At 42.1% G+C, this 24,651-nt stretch overlaps 1 protein-coding gene across 1 annotated transcript in view; it reads left to right on the forward strand.

Moving 5' to 3' along the window:
* The first annotated feature begins 2,892 nt into the window (after positions 1 to 2,892).
* hcn2b (hyperpolarization activated cyclic nucleotide-gated potassium channel 2b) overlaps positions 2,893 to 24,651 on the forward strand; it is a 68,063-nt gene continuing 46,304 nt past the window's right edge. The window contains exons 1-3 of the mRNA XM_050054868.1: positions 2,893 to 3,728; positions 5,351 to 5,774; positions 13,384 to 13,545. Of these exons, the coding sequence (XP_049910825.1) occupies positions 2,893 to 3,728; positions 5,351 to 5,774; positions 13,384 to 13,545 (1,422 nt within the window). The remainder of the gene's footprint in view (positions 3,729 to 5,350; positions 5,775 to 13,383; positions 13,546 to 24,651) is intronic.

A 24,651-nucleotide genomic window follows, 5' to 3' on the forward strand; every position in this document is an offset into this window, starting at 1 on the left:
TTGGATTTTTTTCTTCCTCATTAATAAAACCCTTCATTTAAAAACTGCATTTTGTGTTGACTTGTGTTATCTTTGACTAATGTTTAAATTTGTTTGATGATCTGAAACATTTAAGTGTGGAAAACATGCAAAAAAAGTAAGAAATCAGGAAGGGGGCAAACACTTTTTCACACCACTGTATGTGCACTTGGACTCAACAATGAAGTGTTTAGATTTAGGGGCACTATGACCTTGCGTCTGTCTCATTCTCATGGATGCAATATCAAGAACGTCTTAAAGTAAAGGAATATCCTCAAATTTGGCACAAACGTTCCCTTGGACTCAATGAACTGATCAGATTTTGTGATCAGAGGCCACTATGACCTTGCATCTGTCTTATTCTCATGGACGTGATGTCTCAAGAATGCCTTGAAAGAATATCCTCCAAATTCGGCACAAACGTTCCCTTGGACTTGATGAACTGATTAGACTTTGGCGATCAAAGGTCACTATGACTTTGCTTCTGTCTCATTGTTGTGAACGCAGTCTCTCGAGAAGGCCCTCAGGGAATCTCCTCAAATTTTGCACAAACATCCACTTGAATGCACAGATGAACTGGTAAGAATTTGGTGATTAAAAGGCAAGGTCACTGTGAACTCACAAAACATGTTTCTAGCCACAGCTTAAGAATTCATCCACTAATTATGACAAAAATTCACACAATTGTCAAACAGAAAAAGATAATGAAGTGATGACATTTTTATATCCAAAAGGTCAAAGGTCAACTTCACTGTGACACCATAATGTTTCTCAAAAACACTTCCCTTAACTCAGGAAGAGACTTGAGATATTTGGTCAGATACTGACGTGGGGACACTAAGCTTGAGTTTCCACCTTGAAACTGTAGTCATTGTGGTGACGTCCTGTGCTGCCAGGTTGAAGATGTGTGTGAAGCATCCACGTTTTAGAATATGCATCATCTTTGTAGCAACATCTGAAGCATTGTCAACTTTGATGGCTACGTATGAGTCTGGACAGGAATGGATGTAAACTGTGACTGGTTCACAGAGACATACAACTGCAAGGCGGTAATTTTAAATCAAATCAAGTTTATTTATGTAGCACATTTAAAAACAACCGCAGTTGACCACAGTGCTGTACAAAATAAAAGAATGACACACAAATATATAGAGATATACTATACAAACAAATATAAAACAGAATAACACCGGTAAGAACTATAGTGCAGCAAGGGAGGACTCGCACACAGAGAACAGAAGAGATAGGTGATGTTTATATTGCAAAGGCAGCAATCTGTATCCAACACAGAGGCAAGATTTGATTTATTTATTTCAAACATTTAGATAATAATAATAATAATAATAATAATAGAATATATTGTAGGGAAAAAAACTACAAAACAGAGACAAATGAGAAATATAAATTCAAGTTTCATGTCCAAAAAGGAGTAGGAAGAAGCAACATGCTTGTCTAGACAACTAGACAAGCATGAACACCCTAAGGACAAAACACCCAGGCATAAGCAGAGTAATGTAGTGTATGCAGTTCAGTGCAGCCAGGAATGCACAGATTTATACATAGGTCAAACAAAACAACCACTCCACAAGCGCTTGGCACAGCACAGGAGAGCCAGCTCCTCAGGTCAAGACTCACCTGTCCATTTACATCTAAGAAGAAGGGACACTCCTTTGAGGACAGCAATGTTCACATCTTGGCCAGAGAATAAAGATGCCTTGAAAGCGGCGTGAAAGAAGCCATCTACGTCAAACTAGAGTGACCCTTGTTAAACAGAGGAGGTGACCTACAACACCACTTATCACCCACCTAAATTGCAGTCCTGGGATCCCTCCCCAGACGACTTCACACCCAGTCATACCTGGTCCCATCTGACCCTAACGACACACATGGTGGCCAGGTGGGTCAGCGTCTCACATGTGATCTTAACCACTCTGTAGGGTTCACACCCACACAGAGTTTAAAGCCTGCCACTCCATACCAGTCAGTTGGACCTGAAGAAGCTTCTTGGATGAGAGGCGAAACGCCTTCAAGAAACGCAAGCAAGTCCAGTTGCCTACGATATAGCGCTTATGCCTCACTGTTTAGTCCTGAAATCTGACACCTCTTAGCCTTCACAAGTGCATCACTATTAGTTGGCAAACTCCTCCAGGGGGCCTGATTGGGACCTTTAGAGGGTCATGTTTGACACCCCTGGTCTAATGGGTGCTCAGGAAACTTGGGTACAATGCGTGTATTTGTCCACAAGGTGGAGCCATTTAACCAAGAATGGAGGGTCGTTAACCATATTGGCAGACTGTCAACCTAAAGCAACAGGCAGACGCTGTTGAAACAGTCTCTCAGTGAAGAAAGACTAGATCAAGTATTAGAATCACTATGGGTCACCTGATCATGACAGAGTGGGTTATCTGCTTATAGTGTGTTTCAGATCAGCTGTGGATGACAAAGGAGAAGTTGGTTGTTTCTTGTGACCTTCATCTGTCACCTTTGTCCTGCTGTTCCTCGCTCCCATCAGGTGATTTTATTTGTGTTTAATAATAAATTTGATATGGTTATTTATTAGCAAAATAGAGTTTTCACTGTTATTGTTTTGATAGTATCTTCAATATAATCTAACTGTAGTGGTTGCAGCCCAAAGGTAATGCTGTCATCTCTCTCTTACACACACACACACACACACACACATGCACACACACAACTACAGTAGCCAGGTTGCAGCCATAGCAACGCCACCGGTGCGCTGTTATCCTAAAGTGGTGGAGTGGAAAGCAGGAGGGCTGTTGCTGCTCTGAACTCCTCACTCCTTCCCCCACCGCCGCCCAGTGTCGCCAGGTTCAAGGTACGGGGAGCATCCCTCTTGTCTTTGTTCTGCCCGTGATGGACGTCGAGGCGGAGGACGGCGAGGAGGAGCCCAAATTCCAGCAGCCTCGACCACCTCAAGTCTTCAGCTCGGCCGGACGCGAGGACCATGGGAGCAGCGGAGGAACCAAGATGAAGAAATTGACGCCAGGAGGCGGGGCCGCGTCCATTGCGCGCAAAAACTCCAACAACAATGAGCTGTGGCTCCTGCGAGACGAGGAGGACTCCGCACCTGTCAGTGCCAGTGGCAGCAGCGCAGCCTCTGCTCAGTTGTGCCGGAGGGATGCTGCTGGAGGGGACACAGTCTCAGAGACAGGCGTGATAGGAGAGGGAGCCATCGGTATGATATGCAACAAAAACGGAGATTGTAGAAGGGACCCGACCAGTTCAGGGAGCCTCTCCTCTCTCATCTCAAGGCAGGAGAAGCAGGCAGATGGAGTAGTGGCTGCTGAAGACTGCAAGGGGCAGGCTACAGGCATGGACGGCTCTGTCACTTCACCGGGGCCCCTGACACAGGGGCCGGGCAGTGCCGAGGTCAGGACCGCGGCAGTGATGGAGAAAAAGGACTCCAGAGTTTCCTTCTCCAACGCCCCAACTAGTAAAGGACACACTCCGACTCAGTCAAGAAATTCTGTCACTTTTACCAAAGCTGAGGACGGCTCTCAGATAGTGCCGGATGATGGAGACACCAGGGAGAACCGGACGTACATGCAGCGGCAGTTTAGTTCAATGCTTCAGCCCGGAGTTAACAAATTCTCCCTGCGCATGTTTGGCAGCCAGAAGGCGGTGGAGAAAGAGCAGGAGCGCGTAAAGTCAGCGGGTAATTGGATTATCCACCCATACAGCGACTTCAGGTATGGGTCAAATTGAGTTAGGTCCATAAACACTTCACACTCTTACACTGAGCTGGTCTACATGGAAGATAGAGTTTGATTCTATCGAACTGTGTGTGAGGAAAGACAAAACATATAATAAAAATTCAGGTATTTATGCGTAAAGGTCCTTTGGGAATAGAATTTCATCTTTAAAAAACTCCTTCAGTTGGAGCCAAGATTAAAATGAATCAAAAATACCTACACAAAATGATCCAAATATCCAAATATAGACATTTTAACCTTAGACATTTGTTCTTAAAATTCTCAGGAGCAAAAAATGAAACTTAAGAGGAGAACTTGATCCATTATAAAGAATTATTATTTTTATTTTTTGACTATTTTGATCTCCCCAGTTCAAGGGACAGATGAAGACATGTTTTGTTTTGGGAAGAAAAAAGGAACTTCAGATGCATTTGAATAAAGTTAAAAAGTCTTTATTTCAAAACATGGCTGCTTACATTAAAACACCAACCGGTTTCAACCCTAAGGCCTTCGTCAGGGTGCCAAAGGGTTGTGTTTCCTTAGAGAGATAGTGATTCCCACATTGAGTTGGTTTTGCTAAATGCATTGGCTCTGGACAACTCTTGCTCACTTTGGCAAAATGTTAAGGTATCTGCAATATGATATATGTATTTATAACAAGCAAGTTATCTTTGTTGAAAGTCTTTGTTGAACTTGATGTCAAGTTGGAAAAGTTACGTCTTTACTTGGAATGCGTCTGAACAACTGTTTCAGCACCGAGGACAGCTCCTCCAATTATCCCAAGTGTACATCAACAGCATTCTGAAGAGAGAGCCAACTTTCTGAGCTCTTAACTGGCTGTGACTCAGATTTTGCCATTAAATTATGATTTAATAAGCATACTGATTAGTGGTTTTGTGGGGAATTATGTCAGGGAACATTCATGACTCAGCAAGGCTCTTCAATCAGTTTCTCCCTTTGCTTTGCAGGCTCCCACGTACTTTCAGCCAGACAGCAGTGTGACTTTGTGAACAACCATGGCAAGAACACATAGAAAGCTGCAACTAAGGGCTGTTTTATTATTATAGATTTAGTATTTGGTCCATAAAATGTTAGAAAATAGTGGGAAAAATCAGCAGTTTCCTGAAGTCTTTAAATGTGGTGCAGCTCAAAGATTTTCAGATTAAGATCACATAAAGACAAGCAGGAAATTCTCACACTGAAGCCAGAGTATATTTGGCATGTTTGCCTAAAAAGTTGTGATTGTTTAATTATCAAAATTGTTTCTATATCAACTAATCATCTCATCTCTACAATGCAGTGCTTTAAATTCTAAACTACAGTTTGATTTCGTGGTATGATTAAGCATTGCGGAGCGTTTTGCTGACGCATCCTCCATCAGTAGCGTTACTGTATGGGTGCCTGTGTCTGTTCTTTGATTTAGACTGAACTGCACCCAGCTCATCTTTCCGATTATCCACCTGTCTGTCTGCTTGTCCTTAGTTTGACCTTGTCTTGAGTCAGATGGTATAGGTTACCTCCCCAGAACAAGATACAGTGCACTTTAAACCATTTGTCACGGTGTTCAGGGTGGCAGTGTCTCTGTCTCTAATCGTCTTCTCCCTCTGCTTCACCATCAGGTTCTACTGGGACTTCACCATGCTGATGTTCATGGTGGGCAACCTGATCATCATCCCCGTGGGCATCACCTTCTTCAAGGACGAGACCACCACGCCCTGGATCATCTTCAACGTGGTGTCTGACACCTTCTTCCTCATGGACCTGGTGTTGAACTTCCGGACCGGCATCGTGTTCGAGGACAACACCGAGATCATCCTCGACCCCAAGAAGATCAAGAAGAAGTACCTGAAGAGCTGGTTCGTGGTGGACTTTGTCTCTTCCATACCTGTGGATTATATCTTCCTCATCGTGGAGAAAGGGATGGACTCGGAGGTGTACAAGACGGCCCGGGCGCTCCGCATTGTCCGCTTCACTAAGATCCTCAGTCTGCTGCGGCTGCTGAGGCTGTCCAGACTCATCCGTTACATCCACCAGTGGGAGGAGGTAGGCTGATTCAACATTTATGATTTTCACTGAAAGGGTTTGGGGTTTACTCTGACCACTCAAGGACGAGAGACTTAGGGTGGAGAATTCATCTTTATCATCCCTTTGACAGTATATGAAGAATACAGTGAGCATACTGCTGATAACACATGCTTATAAAGATGACACACTCATGTAGTAGTGAGACATTTAAAGAAACAACAAGGGAGGAACGCAGCAGGAGCACCACTGTTTTAGATAGTGTGCTATATTTAGGCAGTGGTAGATTGTCACACTAATCTGAACCATCTGTGCAGCTGTGCCTGTCTATAACCTGACTGATATGGGATGTGATATATGGGAGGATATTTCAGAAACAGACATTTTAGGAGTTGATGCATCAAATTATATTAGTCAAGAATTTTTTTTAAGTATTTAATGATTGAACAATACATTGAAGAAAGAAGAATAACAGCAAAATGTGTCAGGGTAAAAAACAGTAAAAAAAAATTAGATTATGTATAATAATCATCAATAGAAACAGAAATATATAGAAACAATTTCATTTTGAAAAATGAGGGTCATTTATATAGGAAAAATCACTGTTTTAAACATTTACATAAGTCTATTTGTATTTTTGTCGTTGCATATCTACTATATCTGATAAACCAGTAATAGCCAATAATATTGTCTTTCTCTACTCATCAATTAATTCGTGTTTAACCCAAGAAATAACAACTTCTATTATGTAAAACTATGAAAAATAGTAAAACAGAAATTGAAACTAACACTTGTTTGTTTTTGGTTAAAAGATTCCAGATCTAAACTATTAAATTGGCCATGTAATATGTCGGCTGATTAGAGTTGCAATGATTAATGGATCAATTGATTAGTTGTCAGCTATTAAATTAATTACCAACTATTTTGATAATCAATTAATCGGTTTGAGTAGTTTATTAAGGTGGTGTCTTTACTCCTCTATGACTTTAATTCATTCAAATAAACACAAGAAGTTTGTTTCGTGTAGTTGGTCCCACGACACCTCCAGGAGGCTAGACAGTGATCTCTGGCATTCCAGAGACACTCCCCTAATGCCAGCTCTCACTGCTCCCCGCACCGACCCAACAACCTCCTTTACCTTACATTACACATGGCTTTCTCAGCCCAAACAACACTGCCACCTTCAACAAACCCAGGCTCCGTTTATGCGAGCTCCAGGTAGCGACCGTGCCGATACTACCTTTCCTAGCACATTCACCATTTAAACAGATTCTCCTTCAGTTGTGATCGACATTCATCACCATTTTCGGACGTTTTATAGAACTGATCAAATAAGTAATCGACAGATTAATCGACAATGAAAATGATAGTTTATCACAGATATATTGGTGTCAGTGTTTATGCTGGTTGATGACTAACAAAGGAATTGCTGTACAGAAATGCCAAATTAGGTTTGTGGTCATTTATGACATAGTTTTTCCACCAGAGGGCACTTATGAGTTGATTTTTTTCAACTGTGAAATGTCTCGCTTTGTTAAAAACCAAATTCAAGGGATCCGTAACACGATCATTATTTGATGTATTAAAAAAATTAAATAAAAACTATTGCCGATATATCTTTATCAGATTTTTTAAAACTGTATGTCGAAACCAACCAGGCCATATAAGACAACTGTTAGCCTTTGCAGACAACATTCCTAACATTTCCTCAGTGTAACTCATCCTGAGTTACCTGTCAGTTCTTTTGAGTTCCTTGCTGTGAAGCAGGCTCACCATCATCTGTGAAGGAATGTGCAGATTATAATATAGCCTTCACATTAGAGTACAGTTATTATGAATCCTGCCGATGAATTTTAGAGTCTAACAGAAAAGACCCATCAGCTTCCTGCGACACATCAAAGCATCAGAGCTGTATTGATCATCACTGATTTTCCAGCTGCAGTGTGGATATCACGACAAAGTATTTCCCCGGCTCATAAAAAAGCTACTCTGACTGCGCTCTAATTAATAATACAATATTGGATTCCAGTGCAGTGGTTTATGTCAGTATACAAGTAATTCTGTTTGTTCATCAACAAAACAATCCTCTGTATAATTACTCCCTGACACACAAAAACTGAGGTTTTACAGTGTTGTGTAGCAATAAGCCTGATAGCTGGATAATGGCTCATTATAACTGAGTGTACTGATGTAGTTAAGGATTCATGAAAAATTAATTTGTGCTTATCAGTGGGAAAGTGAAGAGGGATTTTCCGAGGAATGAACTCAACCACGGGAAACACTAATTGCTTTTTTTTTGCTCTCATAACAAAGCTACCTTTTTTTGCCTCCATTTCTATAATTATTTTAATGTGGCATCGCAACTACACACACTTTCTGAACACATACACACCAGTTTGTCAATAGATAGATGCATTATCATCCATCATATACGCCACAGAATCACAATTAAGCCTGACCTGTGATGTGCTTGCGTATGCAAACTGAGGACCCCTGACGAGCATCCGTGAATCAAAAGTGTGTGTTCCCTCACTCTGAAAATAACCACTGCTCTTCTGATTACCGAGTGGTAATTTGAGCTCCATGAGAACCCTAATTACTGATTCAAACACTCACAACTGAATGCTCCTTTGCTTTCGGCTCAGCCCTGCCCCCTGATCAGCTTAGTTCATCCCGAGCTCTGCTCCACTCAGCTTGATCCAAACGTGGCTGGCTGCGTCTCTGTCCAGCTCAGCTCGGCTCAGCTTAGCTCAGCTTGCTGCGGCGGGGTTTCCTAGAAGATGATTTCCCCCGTTCAGCTCAGCTGCAGGCCAACCGAGTCAACAGCCGTTCTCATAATTAATAAAAGGAAAGAACAAGTTGTGTGTTTTCTACGTGAGCTTTGAATAGACTGCTGCGTGTGTTTGTGTGCGGCCAACACAAAGGTAGAGATAAGGGTTGTCGGGAATAACCAATAACCAGAGCAATTTCCTGTAGCAGGAAGCTCGTATCAAGGCTCTCCACTTGCTGGCATGCCCCGGAGGATACCTTTTTCATAAGCTAGACAATGACGGTGAACGGGTTGGATCGTCTGTGTGTGCATGAGAGTGGAGATTGGTCGTGGGAGTAATATTCATCAGCTTCAATAGTTTTCTCTAAATGTTGTCATCGGAACCGACCGGATCGCCGTGTGTTTGACAATGTGCAGCAGACGGGAGCAGGAAAGCACTTTATCTGTGTTTTTCAGGCTGTGAGTTGTGGTCACAGTAATGTGCTTTGACCCAGATTGTGGTCTGACAGTGACACATGGCCAGGTGCTGTTCGGGTGTCGGGGGGGAACATTAGTCCTGGAGCCTCATTAATCATGATGGGAATGCTTCCTAATCACAGGGCAGGGCCTCACAGTGTGTTTCCCTTTCTCCTCCACATTAGCGAAGGCCATTAGCTGCTATAGGAGAGAAAGTAGTGTCTTTGGCATTTTGTCTGGAGCTAATTTACAAGGGGAAAGGGGAACTTAAAATATGCTGAAAAGTGGAGAACAAAGAAGAAACTCAACATATATTTGATAGATAGTCAAATAGCATGTAATCCACCAAGCAGAGACACCTTGATGCTGAATGTATGAAGCTAAAGATATGTTTAGACAGCTAGGAAAAGGGTTATGAGCATTTAAGGGGCGGGTCCATCTGTGTTCTTTTCTGTGTTTTTCAAATTGAAATCCCACACAACCATTATCACAAAGTGGTTACGCTGGTTACAGCGCTGATACCCCATATTACCCCCACCCCCATCACGCCACATGCTGTTCACTGACAGTGAGAACCAAGAGTGACAAAAGTGTTAGCTTGGAAGATCTGAGCTTGGAGGTGGAACATGGTGTTATTACGTCTGTATTTAACCAGATGAAGATACATTGATATTCAATATAATACTGCAATCTGTACTGCAGATTAATAGCTGACTATTAATAGATCCATAGTCAGCTTCCAGTGCGAAGAAGCAGGCAGGAGTATTGGTACACAAAAAGCTAAGCAATGCACAAGGGCTGCCCCCGACTAACAATTTTCCTAGTCGACAAATAGTCGTCATTTAGGGCCATTAGTCGACTAGTCGCCTGCATGTTTACGATATTAATTCAATTACCAAATGATATATTGTGGGCGGGGCAACACAATGGTTTGAGTTGAAGGTGTGAGAAAGAATAGTATCAGTAACATTGTTAACACTGTGCTACATTACAGAGAAATACAAAACCGTACTAATGAACCTTCATTAATATAGGCCTATATTTTATCTACAAGTGCACGTCACACACTGAGCGAGTCGCCTGTTAATGACACTGTGGGCTAATGGGCATGTAGCTACTTCCATGTTTCAGATGATACGTCATGTTTGTAGTCGACCAATGAAGATGAGTTTACATATCACCTTGGGTTCGTCCTTCACCTTCTCAAAATGATCCCACACTTTGGATTTCCTGCCCGACATGTTATTAACTAGCCTGTGGAATAACCGCAGGTACCAGCCCTGGAAATTAGGCGCCATACACACGCCCCGTCCCTAACTGCCTGGAAATGAGAGGTCGGGCACTGGGTGCTACTCTTGTGCTAAGTTGATCTTCTTCCAGGAGCTGTTTATAAGTGTGCAGGCCTATCGTCCGTGGGACAGATGTAAAGCTCTGGGTAGCCCTGCACTAACATGATCAACTTTGAATATTTACAGAAGAAGGGAAAGATATCTGTCGGCTGTGATTGGTTTGTAACCTGACTCCTGTCTGACTGCTGAGCATGGCCTCTTCCTGCGCAGCTCTTAATAAAGTTTCACGTTTGTCTGTTTGTAAGTTTTCTGCGACTAAGTGACCAGTGAAATCTTGCAGACTAATGACCCTTCTAGTCGACTAATGATTGATTGGCTATTTGAGGGCAGCCCTACTTCAAAGCCACCAGACTCCATTGACAGAAACAGGAATTTTACCTCACATCACACAGTGAGTTTCTAGTTTACCGCCAACTCATCTGTTTAATCTGTCTGTTACTGTGTGACTTTCGGAAAAGGACTAACATGGCATCCACAGCAGTACATGGTTTTATATGTAGCGACGACATCATACAGAAACCGACATCACGTCACTTGGGCAAAAAGTTGCTGGAGGGGCTTAGGAAAATAGCATGTTGAGGCTAAAACATGCATACTTCAACCAAAATTTGAATTTTCAGATTTGAATAAAGATAATAATTATACTAGCGCTGCCCTTTAAAGAACTTTCTATGTAAATTACATGTAAGAAAAAGTCAAATAAATTCATGGGATCTGGTGAGCACGACCACACACCAACTATAAGAAACAGGCCCAGAGCGACATGAGCAAGAATCAATCTTGCACATTAGCGAGTGGAGCATAATTTGCGATGGAGGAATATGTTAGACCGGTTGACTCTCTTGTGTCGGCACCGTAACTAACAAGAGATGTTTGCACCCTGGGGTTCTGTAGGAGATGCAGGTTTTGATATGCAAGTGAGCTGAAGGTTTAGGGCAGTGAGGTCTCTGAGGTGACGGGATGAGTCGTCAAATGTCCCGACCTGGCTGCTCCCAAACTGTAAACTCAAAACGGGGGTGCCCCTTCACATTTACACACACAGTATCTGGCCTAGTTCACATGTAGGACGATTCCTGTGTCTTAAGTGAGAGATGAGCCTTTGTTTCCGGTAACATACCATAAACTGGCCCATAAAGCAGGGCTGTACAGTATGCATAAGTATATATAATATGCAGACATATGTGCGGCATCTGGCCTACTTCCCTTTAAAGATAATTCTCCGTCCCTTGTGGGGAATATGCTTTTACTTACAATTTAGCAAGGCCGGCAGTTGGCCCAGCTACGCTAAGGATTTCACAGGAGTGCGCGCACACACACACACACACACACACACACACACACACACAGATGTAAACCCACTCTAATGCACAAACACATGTACTGGTAACAAGGCCTGGCCAGTAGCCAACAAAGCCACAGCAAGTGGTGTTTACAAGGCTGTCACCACAACACCAGCTCCACACAAATAAGCCTTCTTACCTGAGGGGAGTAAATCTAAGAAACAGCAGAGAGGGGGCCGGACCGCGCCGCTGATCAAAGCTTCATCAGCGACTGACGAGGTTTCATCGTGAATGAAGTCAGACCGCAGACTCCTGTTCATTTTCCCCACCTGGTTATAATGTAGACCATCTGCCTGATGCTATTATTCGACTAAGATTGAGGAGGAAAGACACACAGGGCGTCGGCTTGTTACTGATTAGTCACTTCATCATATATCCTGTTCTATTCACTATATGAAGTGCCTATATATCAATGAAAAACCCACTAGTTTTCACCACAACTGAAAAACATATACTTCCCTGCAGCTCTTCCTCCCGGGCTGTTGTTTCATTCAAAGCTGCACTAATCAATACTTACACATTAACAACAGGTTTATCTGTAATGTGAAAGAGGCTACTTACCGGCTCAGACCAGGGTCCGACAACAACACAGTTGTGCTCCATTGACTCTAATGCAGTCGTTTCAGATCTCCTTCATTTTCAGGCTGGTTTTGTGGATTTGGAGCTAAATGTTGTGCCTGGGGCACGTCGTTTATTAATGATACTCGTTACCTGGAGAGGTTGGAAAGAGATATACGTTTCTTCCCTGTTCCCAAACCAAAATCAAACCCTGAAAAGTGTAGGGTTAGCTAGCTAGCTACTGAAGATATAGCCTACTGAATGTATACACATGCTGCTTTTGCTTTCTAATGATTTTAACAGTGAAACAAAGACCGACCCTGCTGTACAGGAACCAGTGAAGGGAAGCAGGGAAACTTTGCTGATATTCAACCAGCTGTGTGTCATAACAGTGTGCACAGAAGAACGTTGTTTGACTTCAACCGGAGATCCCTGCCTGTCCGGCGGCTGAGGTCCAGGTGCTGGCAGCGGCACGGGGGCGAAGCCAAACACCGTTCATCTGCACACACTGCGATGCCACACAGCTGGTTCAATATCGGCAAAGTTTCCCTTTATATTCATTGTCTTGTGTGGCGATCAGCAGTGATGTGGTGGTTCACTTTTACACTGTGATCTGTAGCCTATAGTTCGGCTTTAGCTTCTAACTATCTTTGTCTTTTTAACCTGTTGTTGCTGCTGAGTCAGTTTGACATCCTGGATATCATCCTTCAAACACACACTGTAGACCCCTCTGTCTGCTTCTCTCTGAATCACTGTTTCATTTCTCCAAAAATATGATAATATTTCTTCAGGGAGTGCAGTTAGTTACAGTGTGGGCTCCATGCTTACTCCGACAGCTTGTCGTACCATCACAAAGGGGCGGGGCTTAGCAAAAGGTCAATTGATTTAATGACTTTCTCATGCAAATAGTAACATACTAGGTGTTTTCTGGTTGTCCAAACCTCTGAATGAATCAGGATCTGGACCCCTGATGTACTGTAGACCATACAGCAAAACATCACCAGCTGTTTCCAGGTCTCTCCTCACTATAACAATATACTGTTATATTTTACCTCCATCTGTATAAACATAAACTCAATTCTCATTCCCCTCACACGTCTTTTCCTCCTCTCCAGTTTTCTAACCCTCTCTCTGCCCGTCTGTTTTCCTCCTGACAGATCTTCCACATGACCTATGACCTGGCCAGTGCTGTGATGCGAATATTCAACCTGATTGGTATGATGCTGCTGCTGTGTCACTGGGATGGCTGTCTCCAGTTCCTCGTTCCCATGCTGCAGGACTTTCCGTCTGACTGCTGGGTCTCGCTCAACAAGATGGTGGTAAGCTAAACAATCTGTGTGTGTGTTTGTAAGTCACACGATCACATGAATATCAGTATACTAAGAAGAATTACTGCAAAACTAAAGCATGAAACATATCCCCCGTGGAGCAGGAGGGTGTGTTATCTGCAGGCAGATGGGGAAATAGAATTTATTTAAGGTTGAGTCTGCACACACACACACACACACACACACACACAGGACCGGCCTCAATTAAACCCTCTCTAGTTAAACCCAGGAGACATGCCAGTGTACAGAAAGCAGGAGTGAGGGATGAGAAAAGAGGCATTTTTTTTTTCGCTCGGTTCATACAGCACGCCATGTGGTTTGTTCTTTAGCCATTCTCGTCTTTCTCTCTCTCTCCTATTTACTTCTCCTCTCAGATGTTCTTCCCTCCTCCTAGCTGGCAGGTAGCTTCTGGCCATCTGCTGATAGACAGGCCATTAGGAGAGGTTGTATCCAAAATTATAGCTGGCATGAAAGAAAAAAACCTCTCCGGAGAGCAAGTGGTGAAACTCTCGAGCTGCAGGAAATGATGATCTAACCAGACAATTAATGAACAATCATCATTATTAAAAACATTTTTCTTTCGAACTTTAACCCTTTGTGAACCAGTGTTTTGCCAAACAGGAGAAAGAGTTGCTCCTCTTGAACCCTAATATTCACTTTAAATCTCCTCCTGAGAAGCTTTAAGACAAGAGAAAAATCCAGATATCAATATCACACATTAGTAAAATACAACAGTGCCACAAACAGCTTCCTAATGACCATAAAGTTGAATTAAATCTCTCTAAAACTGTTTCCAGGAACACTGAGCATTTCAACCTAACAAAGGAATGATTTATTGCAGTGCTGTCAGACTGCATTAGTTTTTGGCAGGAGGGACTAATAAACTGGCAACTGAGAGTATATATCTGCTCGTTACAACACTATTAAAGGAAAGATGTTTTTTATGGCTGCACAATTACATCAGATGAAGAAGTTCAATATGATTTTCTATCTTTTTGGACAAATTTCTCCACAACTCAGTCTGACTAGTTTGGTATTTTAGTGGAATTTCAAGTCCCCATATTGAAAAAAGTCACATTTCTGTGTCTTTTTTTATTACATAGCAGGAATAGGTGCCATTTGAATACTGTGAAAGTATTGAAATGCTCAAACTTTTGCCTTTAAACAAGCCGTCAGGACTTCCAGGAGGTTGTGATGTCACATCTATACTATAGGCCCTTTTAGGTCTGACGTCACAATGGCATCAGTTTGTTAGCTGGAGGCAAAACATGACTCTCCACCACAGGGCTGTAGGCTACATAGGAGTCTTAAAATGTCGTCTTGTTGTGTTACTGGGAGCCAGAATAGAAGGAGTCATGGCTCAAAACTTAAATTTTGTCGCATACCAGCCGTCACTGCCCGTGAAAAAACAAAGACAACAATGGTTAGGCCTAAATGTGATAAGATGAAAGGACTGGACGGAGGCAATCATCAAATATGCTCCCATGTGCAGCGCACACTTCATATCAGGTTAGGGGAGAAAGTATTTCCTGTTGTAGGGATGAATAAAGTTATGTGTATTAAAGGTTATCATGTCCACCTCATCAGAAACTGGGGAGGTATTAAGAGGAATGTTGGATTTCTCTGTAACGCTAACTTTTTAGCATATTAGCTAACGTTAGATCGATAGCAAAACAAACTGGTGGAAACTGTTCAAGTGTCGTCCTCCTTTGTAAGATTGACATAGTAATCAACCACAAAGCTTCCTGTGACATCATCCATCCACTGAGTGATCATCTTCCTCCATTGTCTAACACAAGCCAACAGAGCTCGCTAGCAAGCGCTAACTAATGTCTGTGGAGAATTGTTTTGCCTCCAGCTAAGCCCCGCCCACCAAAAAACATCATACTGTTTACTAACAATAAAAGGGTCTATATAAAGGTAGAAACTGCCACTACAGTGCCATTACAGTCATTCTCTGGCTGCAATAACGGGGCAGGTAAGCAGAGAGAGAGCGCAGCTGTTGAAGACCTGCACACACTGACCAATCAGAGCAGACCAGGCTTTTCCAAGAGGGGGGCTTAAAGCGACAGTCACCTGTTTCAAACAGGGTTAATACAGATATATTCAGGCAGACAATATGAGAAAAATAAAGCATTTTTTGAGCATTAAAGCATGTAAGCATGTCCTAGAGGAACCCTAAAATAAAAGTATGAACCTAAAAAATTAGCATAATATGGGACTCTTAACAGAGCAAAAGCACAGAAATACAGAAGGACATGGGGAAATGTTTTTTCCCCTGCCCATGTATTTATCATTTTCTAATCTAACCCCTTCCACCCTGTCTGACTTGTCATTCTGTATCAGAGATAACTGGCTGGGAGGTGGTGACAGACAGAGCCGGAGGCAGGGAGAAGTCAGGGGATATGAGCAGTGAAACACATCTGCCTGTCTGCCCTGTTGCTCAATACCTGCCTGTGTCACACTTCTTCTTTGAACTTATACAGTATGCTGTATTTCACTAATACGTACATGTTAGAGGTGTCACTATATGAGATCCTGGTATCGTGGGTTTTGGCGGAGGAAATATCACCGTTTCACAGCTTTCACAATTATTAATCAGGGAGTTATTTTTTCAACATTAAGGAAGGAAAAAAACCAACAAGCATTTTAAATTACAAATTAAAATAATCAGCGACATCCCTTATACAGTTTAACATGTGTTGCCTGTATTGCCTGTGGTATGCCTGCTGGCAGTGCAGCCAGGAGAGACCAAAAATACTAATTTAAATATTCATGGTTTTCATGATGCAGAATATTCAAGCCTAGATTTCAGAGCTGACTTAAACATTTTGCACCTTGACTGTTCTTGTTGCTCAGACTATGGCCTAAGCTTGGGCGGTATCAAGGTATTACAGTATACCAGGGTATTTAGAAATCCCAATGTTATGATTTTCCATACCCTCAAATATACAGATGCTCCTCTTTGAATTAAACTGATACAAAGATGCTGTGTTGTACAGTACGGATGCACGATAATATCAGCACATCATCGGTATTCGCCGATATTGGCTTTAAAATGAACTTTCAGAATCAGCCAACATGCTTTTTCTTATTTTGCACAATGAATGAATGAATATTACATACATTTAAAAGTATTGTATTTCATGTCTCCATCTGCTGGTGGGCCATCACAGTAAGAGTATACATGCATAATATGATGTTAATTCCACTACAGAAGAGACTTGATCACTAAAATTAGGTGGGGAAAAAGTGGAATTATCAATCAATATAGTCGGTTATCAGCCAAATTAGTTGTTATATAACGGTGTAATGGATATTGGCAAAAAATCCAATATCGTGCATCCCTAGTGTACAGCATGCACCATTAGAGGTCAGTCTGTACCGGTGGAACAGGCAGCTGAGCTGAGAGAGATGGGGACTGTGAGTGGTGGGGATAACATTACAGGAGTCGTAAAAAAAAAAAAGGAAAATGCTTCTTTCCCTGTTTGAGAGTATTGCCAAATATAACTCTAATTTGAGATGATGTCTTCCAATTACAAAAGCAGTTTATCAGCAATGTGATTTTATTCCACACATCATCACCGTTCAGCCCACTGATGTGTCGGTATCCGCCGTGGCAACGAGCAAGAATCTATAAAGAAGGCCACTTATTTCCTATCTATTCATTATTCTATGGGCCGTACTGTATGTATTTAAACCTAGAACAACTTGTCTATGTGGGCTAATTGCACAGTAAAAACACAGCATTGTTGTTCCCAGCTGGTGGGTCATGGTCCAAAAGTGGGCCACGGGTCCATTCTGAATGGACGGCAAGTGACTCGCAAACGCAAGTTTTTATTTTGAAGTGCCGTTTCCTGCTTTAGAGTGAGTAAATAACGGACAGCTAATTGGCAGAGACAGCAAAACTACTCGACGACATGGCCAAACACAAGTATGACGTTGAATGTATTAAACTGTGTGGACCTTGAACTAACGACTAAGGCGAAATCTGGACCCGTGGCTGGACCAGTTGGGAACCACTGGGCTAGACAATGTCATACATGTGACAATGACTCCTATCACTAGTAGCTCAGCTTTTAGGCTACTTTTTTGTTCGTTTGATTGTTTGTTTGTTTGTTTTTCACATACACTGTCATATCCGTATATCCTGATGCAGGTCAGGAAGGTATGACGGTATGAAGGTATGAAAAAATAGATACCGCCCGAGCATATAATGGACTTAATGAAAGGCTGTGAATCCTGCTTGTGAGCACACAGTAAACAGGGTGTGTATACTAGAGCTGCAACAATTAGTTCAATAATTGATTAGTTGATCTAAAGAAAATTAATCACCAAGTATTTTGATAAGCGATTTACAGTTTCAGTCATTTTTAAAGTAAAAATATTGAACATTTGCTGGTTCTAGCTTCTTAAATGTAGGGTTCTGCTGCTTTTCTTTGCCATTTATGACAGTCAGTGATGTATGATGTTGTAAATATATGATAGGCTTTTGGTTTTGGACCACTGGTTGGACAAAGGACGCAAAATGAAGATGTCACTATGAGTTCTGGGAAATTGTGATAAGCATTTTTCACTTTTTTTTTGACATTTTACTGACCAAATGATTAATACGTCATTCGTAAAAAAAATATCGGTAAAGTAATCAATGATGAAAATTACCATTTGTTGCAGCCCTGATATATGCTGTGCATTAGTGAACACTGTTGAAATGCTGTGGGAGTAACTAGAGAAAGAGAGAATGGCACTATTAGGATAAATGGCTCGGCAGTTAGAGAGGACAGTTTGTATTGACTGCAGAGGTAATAACTGCAGGAGGAATGTGGAGTAAAGTGATTGCTTAAGGCCGAGGAGAAATAGTTGGCATTAGTGCGAAATGACACAGTTTCCTGATTGACATCAACATCATGTGCCCTATAAACCATCCCGCCACTGTGAGAGAGCCAAACGGTGTCGCTGGCCTACTGCTGCTCATTGCTGCAGCATCAGAAGCTGCAAATGATTTTAACCAGCTGAAACTATCTCTTGGAGTGAAATCACATATTTGTTGTGTCTGAGGAAGCTGAGCAGACTGGATGAGTCCTTCCTCGTGCATTCGTCATATGCCGTCTGTTTCCTGAGCTGTCTGACGCCGCTGTCGCTGAGAAATGCTTCATATGCTGAACCTTCTAATTCTGGCACGTAGATTTGTGACATCCCACCCTCGAAAATACTCCTCTGAAAACACTGTGTACTATGACACAGTGGCGTGTGTGCTTGCGTTCATTGGTGTGTGTGTGTGTGAGTGTGATCTCCAGGAACAGATGGATCTCACACCCATTGATCCTAGGGGGCATGACTGTTGCTTCTCCATCGTTCCACCTCTCGTTTCATCTCTGGCCATCTTTTTTTCCTTGCTCTGACCATTTTCACACACACACACAAGACGCCTTGCCTCTGTGTGCCAACTTTATATGTCACTTTTCACTCATTAACGTTAAAAGTATCGTAGACTTTGACAGAGTTTGACTGAGATATAAAACTAACAACAGCTCGGATGTTACTAGCCTCCACTTGTATCCTGCCCATAGTGCTCAGACACGCCTGCTGCTCCCTCGGCATCTGGAGTTGTTTCCTCAGCTTTTAGTTGCAAATAAAAATGTGTTGATAGCCTTATAGGCATTAAAGTCCCAATTCAAAGCTTCATTTTGTGTTAATGTTTTCCAATCTCAGGCAGCTCCTATATGGCACAAAGACATTTTGTGCATTATGTTTATTACCACCAAAGGGAATGAATGCGGAGAAATATATCTCACCGTGTTTACATTCAGTTTTCTCTTCAATGCCTCAGAGTGATGCGCCTTGTTTACGCCCGTGTGCCACAATCCGAGCGAGATGCCACAATGCCAGCAAGCACCCATGTGGGCGTGGCCGCCTGGTGTGCTCTGTTGCTCTCCATCTCGGGGTAATCAAGGTCAGAGATCCTCTTCAGAGTGGCTTTAAATGAGAGACACAGCGTTAAATGATCCTCACTTCAGGCTGGCTGCCTGCCCGCGCTGGACGTTTACCGGACTCCACCCTGCTATTCCTTTTTGCATCATCTGTGCACTTAGGCTATAAACAGACAGACAGAAACAATACGTGATTCATTAACTCCTGAAGGCACTCTAATACCTGCATGATAATCAAAATAGCCTCCTTCCGACTCTTCCTTCCTTTAATGTCTTCAGCTCTGCCTCAAAGCATTAAAAAACAATATCTGTCATTTGTAAAAGATACGCACGCAGCAGACTGGAGTTTATTATAAGCCTCACAGCATACTGATCACAAGATACCAAAGTCATTACAGTCCGTTATTTAAGTAGCGTTCTGTTACATGGATGTCAGGTGGGTTTGTCCCATCTGCCTCCGCCTGGTTGGCTCTGGGATCAATGACATTAGAATAAAGCCTCTGTCTTCCTGTCCTGCTTCAGTCTGAGCAGTGTTTCTGTGTTCAATATTTAGGCTGCTGAGAGACATTTTTACTGTAGAGGAAGAGTTGCAATAGTTCCCCAATTTGTGTGGCTTTATTGTCTATGCATGTGCTCTGTATGCACACACACACACACACACACACACACACACACACACACACACACACACACACACACACACACACACACACAGATGCACTTCAAGAAACCCTCCAGCTGTGAAAGTTAATAAGGATATCCCCCATTCATTCAATTACTGAAGTGATCTGACTGGCAGGCAGGCCTGTCAGCGCGCATAAGAATAATGGACAGTTACTGTGTGAGGTGTGTGTGTGTGTGTGTGTGGAGGTGTCAGTGTGTGTGTGAGTTGAGTGACAACTGCTTGTTATGATCCAACAGCTTCTCTCAGTACTAATTTGGTTTATCTCCTATAAAGTGTAACAGATGTCAGTGACACAACGTCCATTTCTTAAATACATTTTGCAGAGAACAGCATTTAAAGTGGGAGGTACAGTAATGTGTGTGATTTAGAACATAGGCAACACAAGAGAGTGATTGAATTCTTAACTTACACAGCTCCTCTCGGGGTGTTTGAGATGTGCAGGTCTCTAGAAACATGAAACCATCAGGTAAAGTAGTTTTATTTGCCATAGGTTATAACTGACTCATTTAAAGAGCGTTATTGGCTCCAATCTGAGATATTTTGTGTTTTGCTGGGTCAAGCCTCAGCTAGATTTAAATAAATAAATAATAAATAAATAATACTGCCCAGCCTGGTTGGCACTGCAGTGTTTGTGGGGCAAGTTCCCCCCGTGAGACCAACCCCATTTTTTAGAAGAAAAGTTGTCATGTTTAGCTGAGCAGTGATGAATTCAGTGAGTTCAGGTTCAGGACAGCTTATCACTTTGAACCTGTCACATATAATCACTTTAAGATGAGAAATGTATCAATCGTTTCACTCGTTAATAAGAAAATATCTACAGCCACCATAGCAGTTCTCTGAGGCTATATCATAGACTGTAAAGATGGACCACATCAGCTCCAGAGGTAGGCTAAAGTCAAACTAATACAATCGCCCAGGCCCCAGGAAGCGTGCCGGGCTTTGAGGTTAATTTTCGTAGTAGTCAATAGGGGTGTAAATCACCAGTTTCATCGCAATACGATATTATATTGATTCTTTGGACAACAATACGATATTTGCTGATATTACAAAGTCTAAGCACGTTAAAATTTCAGCCTGCATGCACGTTTTTTCAGCTGAACGTTGTTAAAACAGAGCAGCTAATGTTACTGTAGTGAGAAGTTAGCAGAGTGAGATGCCGTCCAGGCAGGTAATGTTACGTCCTGTTCTATCTCATAACAAATTGTTTTACATACAACATGTGCTCTGTCTGTTGATCTCTATTTTCTCTGAAATTGAAAATATTTTGACACTGCTGATTTATCACAGAGTAAATAACGCTATCCACACTGTCTTCTTGGCTGCTTGCCGTCTGCCTGCCGTTGTTTGATGGTGACACAGACTTTCAAAATAAAAGCGTATACTAAAGATGATATGGATCGATGTTTTCACTTTGCGTCGATGAATCTAGGTCATTGATCATTGAATCGATATATCCAGATTGATGGATCGTTACATCCTGGTAGTCAAACATAATTACGTCCATCATGTGATGCCGTGTGGCCCAAAACAATTTTTCCTGTTCACTTACATGGCGAAAGAGATGTTTGTAAATAGGTGGATGATTTTTGGTTTTATCATCACAACCTTTGCAAAATGACTTGTTTCACTACCAGAATTTGATCAATTTGGGTCCAATAACATTTGGAAAGTCTAGAAGAGCTGCACAATTTAATCAGTTTATCCCAATTCTAGTTAGCGGTCGGCGAAAGTGGAAGTAGCTAGCTCTGTCAGAAGAAGTTTCTAGTGTGCCTGCTCTCTGTGGGCCACACAATGTCAGTCAGTGCCAATCGTCCGGGTAATTTATTCGTTGCAGTTGAAAGTTTTTTGGCTTCATGCACCACTGAGCAACTTTCACAGGAATAAACCAAGCCCATCCTCCATCTCTGTATCCAGTTCTCTTTATACATCTATGCGATCGCCCCCCCGGCAGCTGTTTGCAGTGTCATAAACCCCACCCCCAAATTCTCGTCAAATAAATTCTTCTCCAAGGAAGGTGATTTCTATCACTTTGGACGGGTTTTCTTCACGTTGGTGTTTGTCCATGTGGTCATTTTCCTTGATTAGTTTGTTTTTAATTAGTTATGTGATGATATAAATAAACAGATGTGGCTCGGCATGTTTGGCAGCTCTGTTCTGTCAGATGCTGGAGTTTCTGTAAAAAGACACTATATACCTCTATTTTAATTTGTAATTTACTGGGCCCCCAGTAGCTCAGTGGGTAGAGCTGGTGTCCCATGTACAAAGGCAGTGTCCTTGTCGCAGCGGCTGCAGGCTCAATTCCAGCCCACAGCCCCCTGCTGCAAAGGACAGACTGCGGGGTGCCGTGTGATACTACAGCTGATCAAACAGGCTAACATTTGCTTATTAGCACTAATGTTAAAAACTGAGGCTAATGAGAATCTCATTAGCTTAACAGACATTTTGTTATCACGGACAAATGGTGATCCATCCAGTGGTTGTTTAGATATTTCCCTCGGGACCGAAGGAGTGGACTGACTAATATCTCAGTTTATAGAGCCACGCTGCAGCGGCTAAAAAAGCACTTGGCTCTTCCAAATGTTATTAAGTTTAAGCATTATAGAATTATTCCTCTGTATCTTATTATCGTTACTACAACAAGGGTCTGCCTCTTACTTGTCATGACCATAACAGCACAGATGCTTTGGGCTTGAGTCATATGGCCACAGCTTGCATCATCAACTAGACACATTCTCCGGATGCACATGGTTGCACACCAACAGCGGTCTGAAATCTACAGCTGTGTCTCAATTCAGAGGCTGGATACTGTGAAAGACACAGCCTACCAAGGTGGGTCCTTCACAGGATCTGAAGGCCTGACTGAACCTTCTCCTCCTCTGCAAATGATTCCCTCCAAATGCACCTGTATTTTTCATTCCTCTGCACACCTTCTCTGCAAATTTTCTGGTTTGCTGAAAGCAGAGGAATGACAGCTGTGGTATTCTCCATCGCACTTCTGCCGACGTTGAATACCTCAGGGAGGAGGATGAAAAAAAAAAAACCTACAGATGTCAAGCTGGGAAAATATAGCCTTCTCAAAATGTTTACATACTGTACATATGTGTTCATATATATATATATATATATATATATAACGATGATTTACGAAGCAATAAATCCCGCTGAATCTGTATTTTGTGTTGTCAGAGGGGAGAAGTTAATATTTAAAAAAGTACAATAGATTATAAAAGGAAGAGCTGAAAACATAAATCTGGGGAGAGAAAACTCGCCCCTCTCCTGTTCTCCCAAATAATACACACTAGCCTCCCTTTAGCTGCTGTAATCTTTTTATGTAACAGTTCAGTGATGTATAAATAATGTGATTGCTGAGTCTCCACTGTAACTTTACAAAAGATATGAAATATAGTTAGTTTAATCAACAAGTCCAGACCCTTTCATCTCATCTAGTACTTTATGTGGACGTTGTTCATCAAGCACATGATGTTTAACTTCTTCCTCTCGATATCTGTCAAAGATGAAAAACCAATTCAAGCTAATGAACTCAAACTCAATAATAACAGCTTATTGAGCAGCAAAGCTATGATCCGCCGAGTCCAATTCCTCTCGCAAATCAATTAAAATCCTGCCACGTGACTTACAAGCATCCGTTTCACGTCTGATGAAGTCAGAATTTAAGATACACAGGAGTCAGCTGAGAAAGACTTCCACAAATGAGCCAGAGATAAAGACTCAAATCAGCTTTTACAGCACAACATATTTTATATTTTATGTAGTGTGGCTTGTGCACTGTTCATCCAAGGCCAAGACCAGGCCCGCAGAAAGTGTGCCAGACTCTGAAGCCCATTGACATAGTGGCCAAGCTGTGTAACTACAACTTCTGGATCAGCACCGTAATAACATTGGGCCCACAAAGACATTTTCCATAGACTTACATTAGGAAAGAGACATCTGTAAATCAATGGATGCTGTTTATTTTGAGCGTCACAACCCCAGTAACATGACCTGTTTCACTATCGGGATTTGATCCATTTGGTCTTTTAACATTTTGAAATTCTAGAGTCATTTTTATACCCATTCAAGTTAGCACAAGGCTAAACCGGAAGTAGCTGGCTCGGCCGGCAGGAGTTAGCTGATTGGCCGACAAAGTCTCTAGTGTGCCTGCTCTATGGGCGCAATGATACAGAAGATACGGGTCATTTTAAACCCGAGAATTCAAACACCACTGAGCAACTTTCATAGTCCTGAATACCAGTAATGAGTAAGACTTTAAGCACTGCTGGTTACCTCGTTTTGGAGTCAGCAGGTTTTTTGACGCCTGAAAAAAGGTTTGTGGTTAACATAAGCTTGAGGGACTTAAACATTTTGTCTACAACTAGGGATGTCCCGATCACATTTTTTTTGCATCCGATCCAATACCAAGTCCTTTAATTTGAAACCGAGTCCGATCCGATACTTTGCAAAGCATTAAGAAAGAAAAAAAAG

Source organism: Epinephelus moara, chromosome 10 (assembly GCF_006386435.1).
Source record: "Epinephelus moara isolate mb chromosome 10, YSFRI_EMoa_1.0, whole genome shotgun sequence".
In the NCBI taxonomy this organism is placed as follows: Eukaryota; Metazoa; Chordata; class Actinopteri; order Perciformes; family Serranidae; genus Epinephelus; species Epinephelus moara.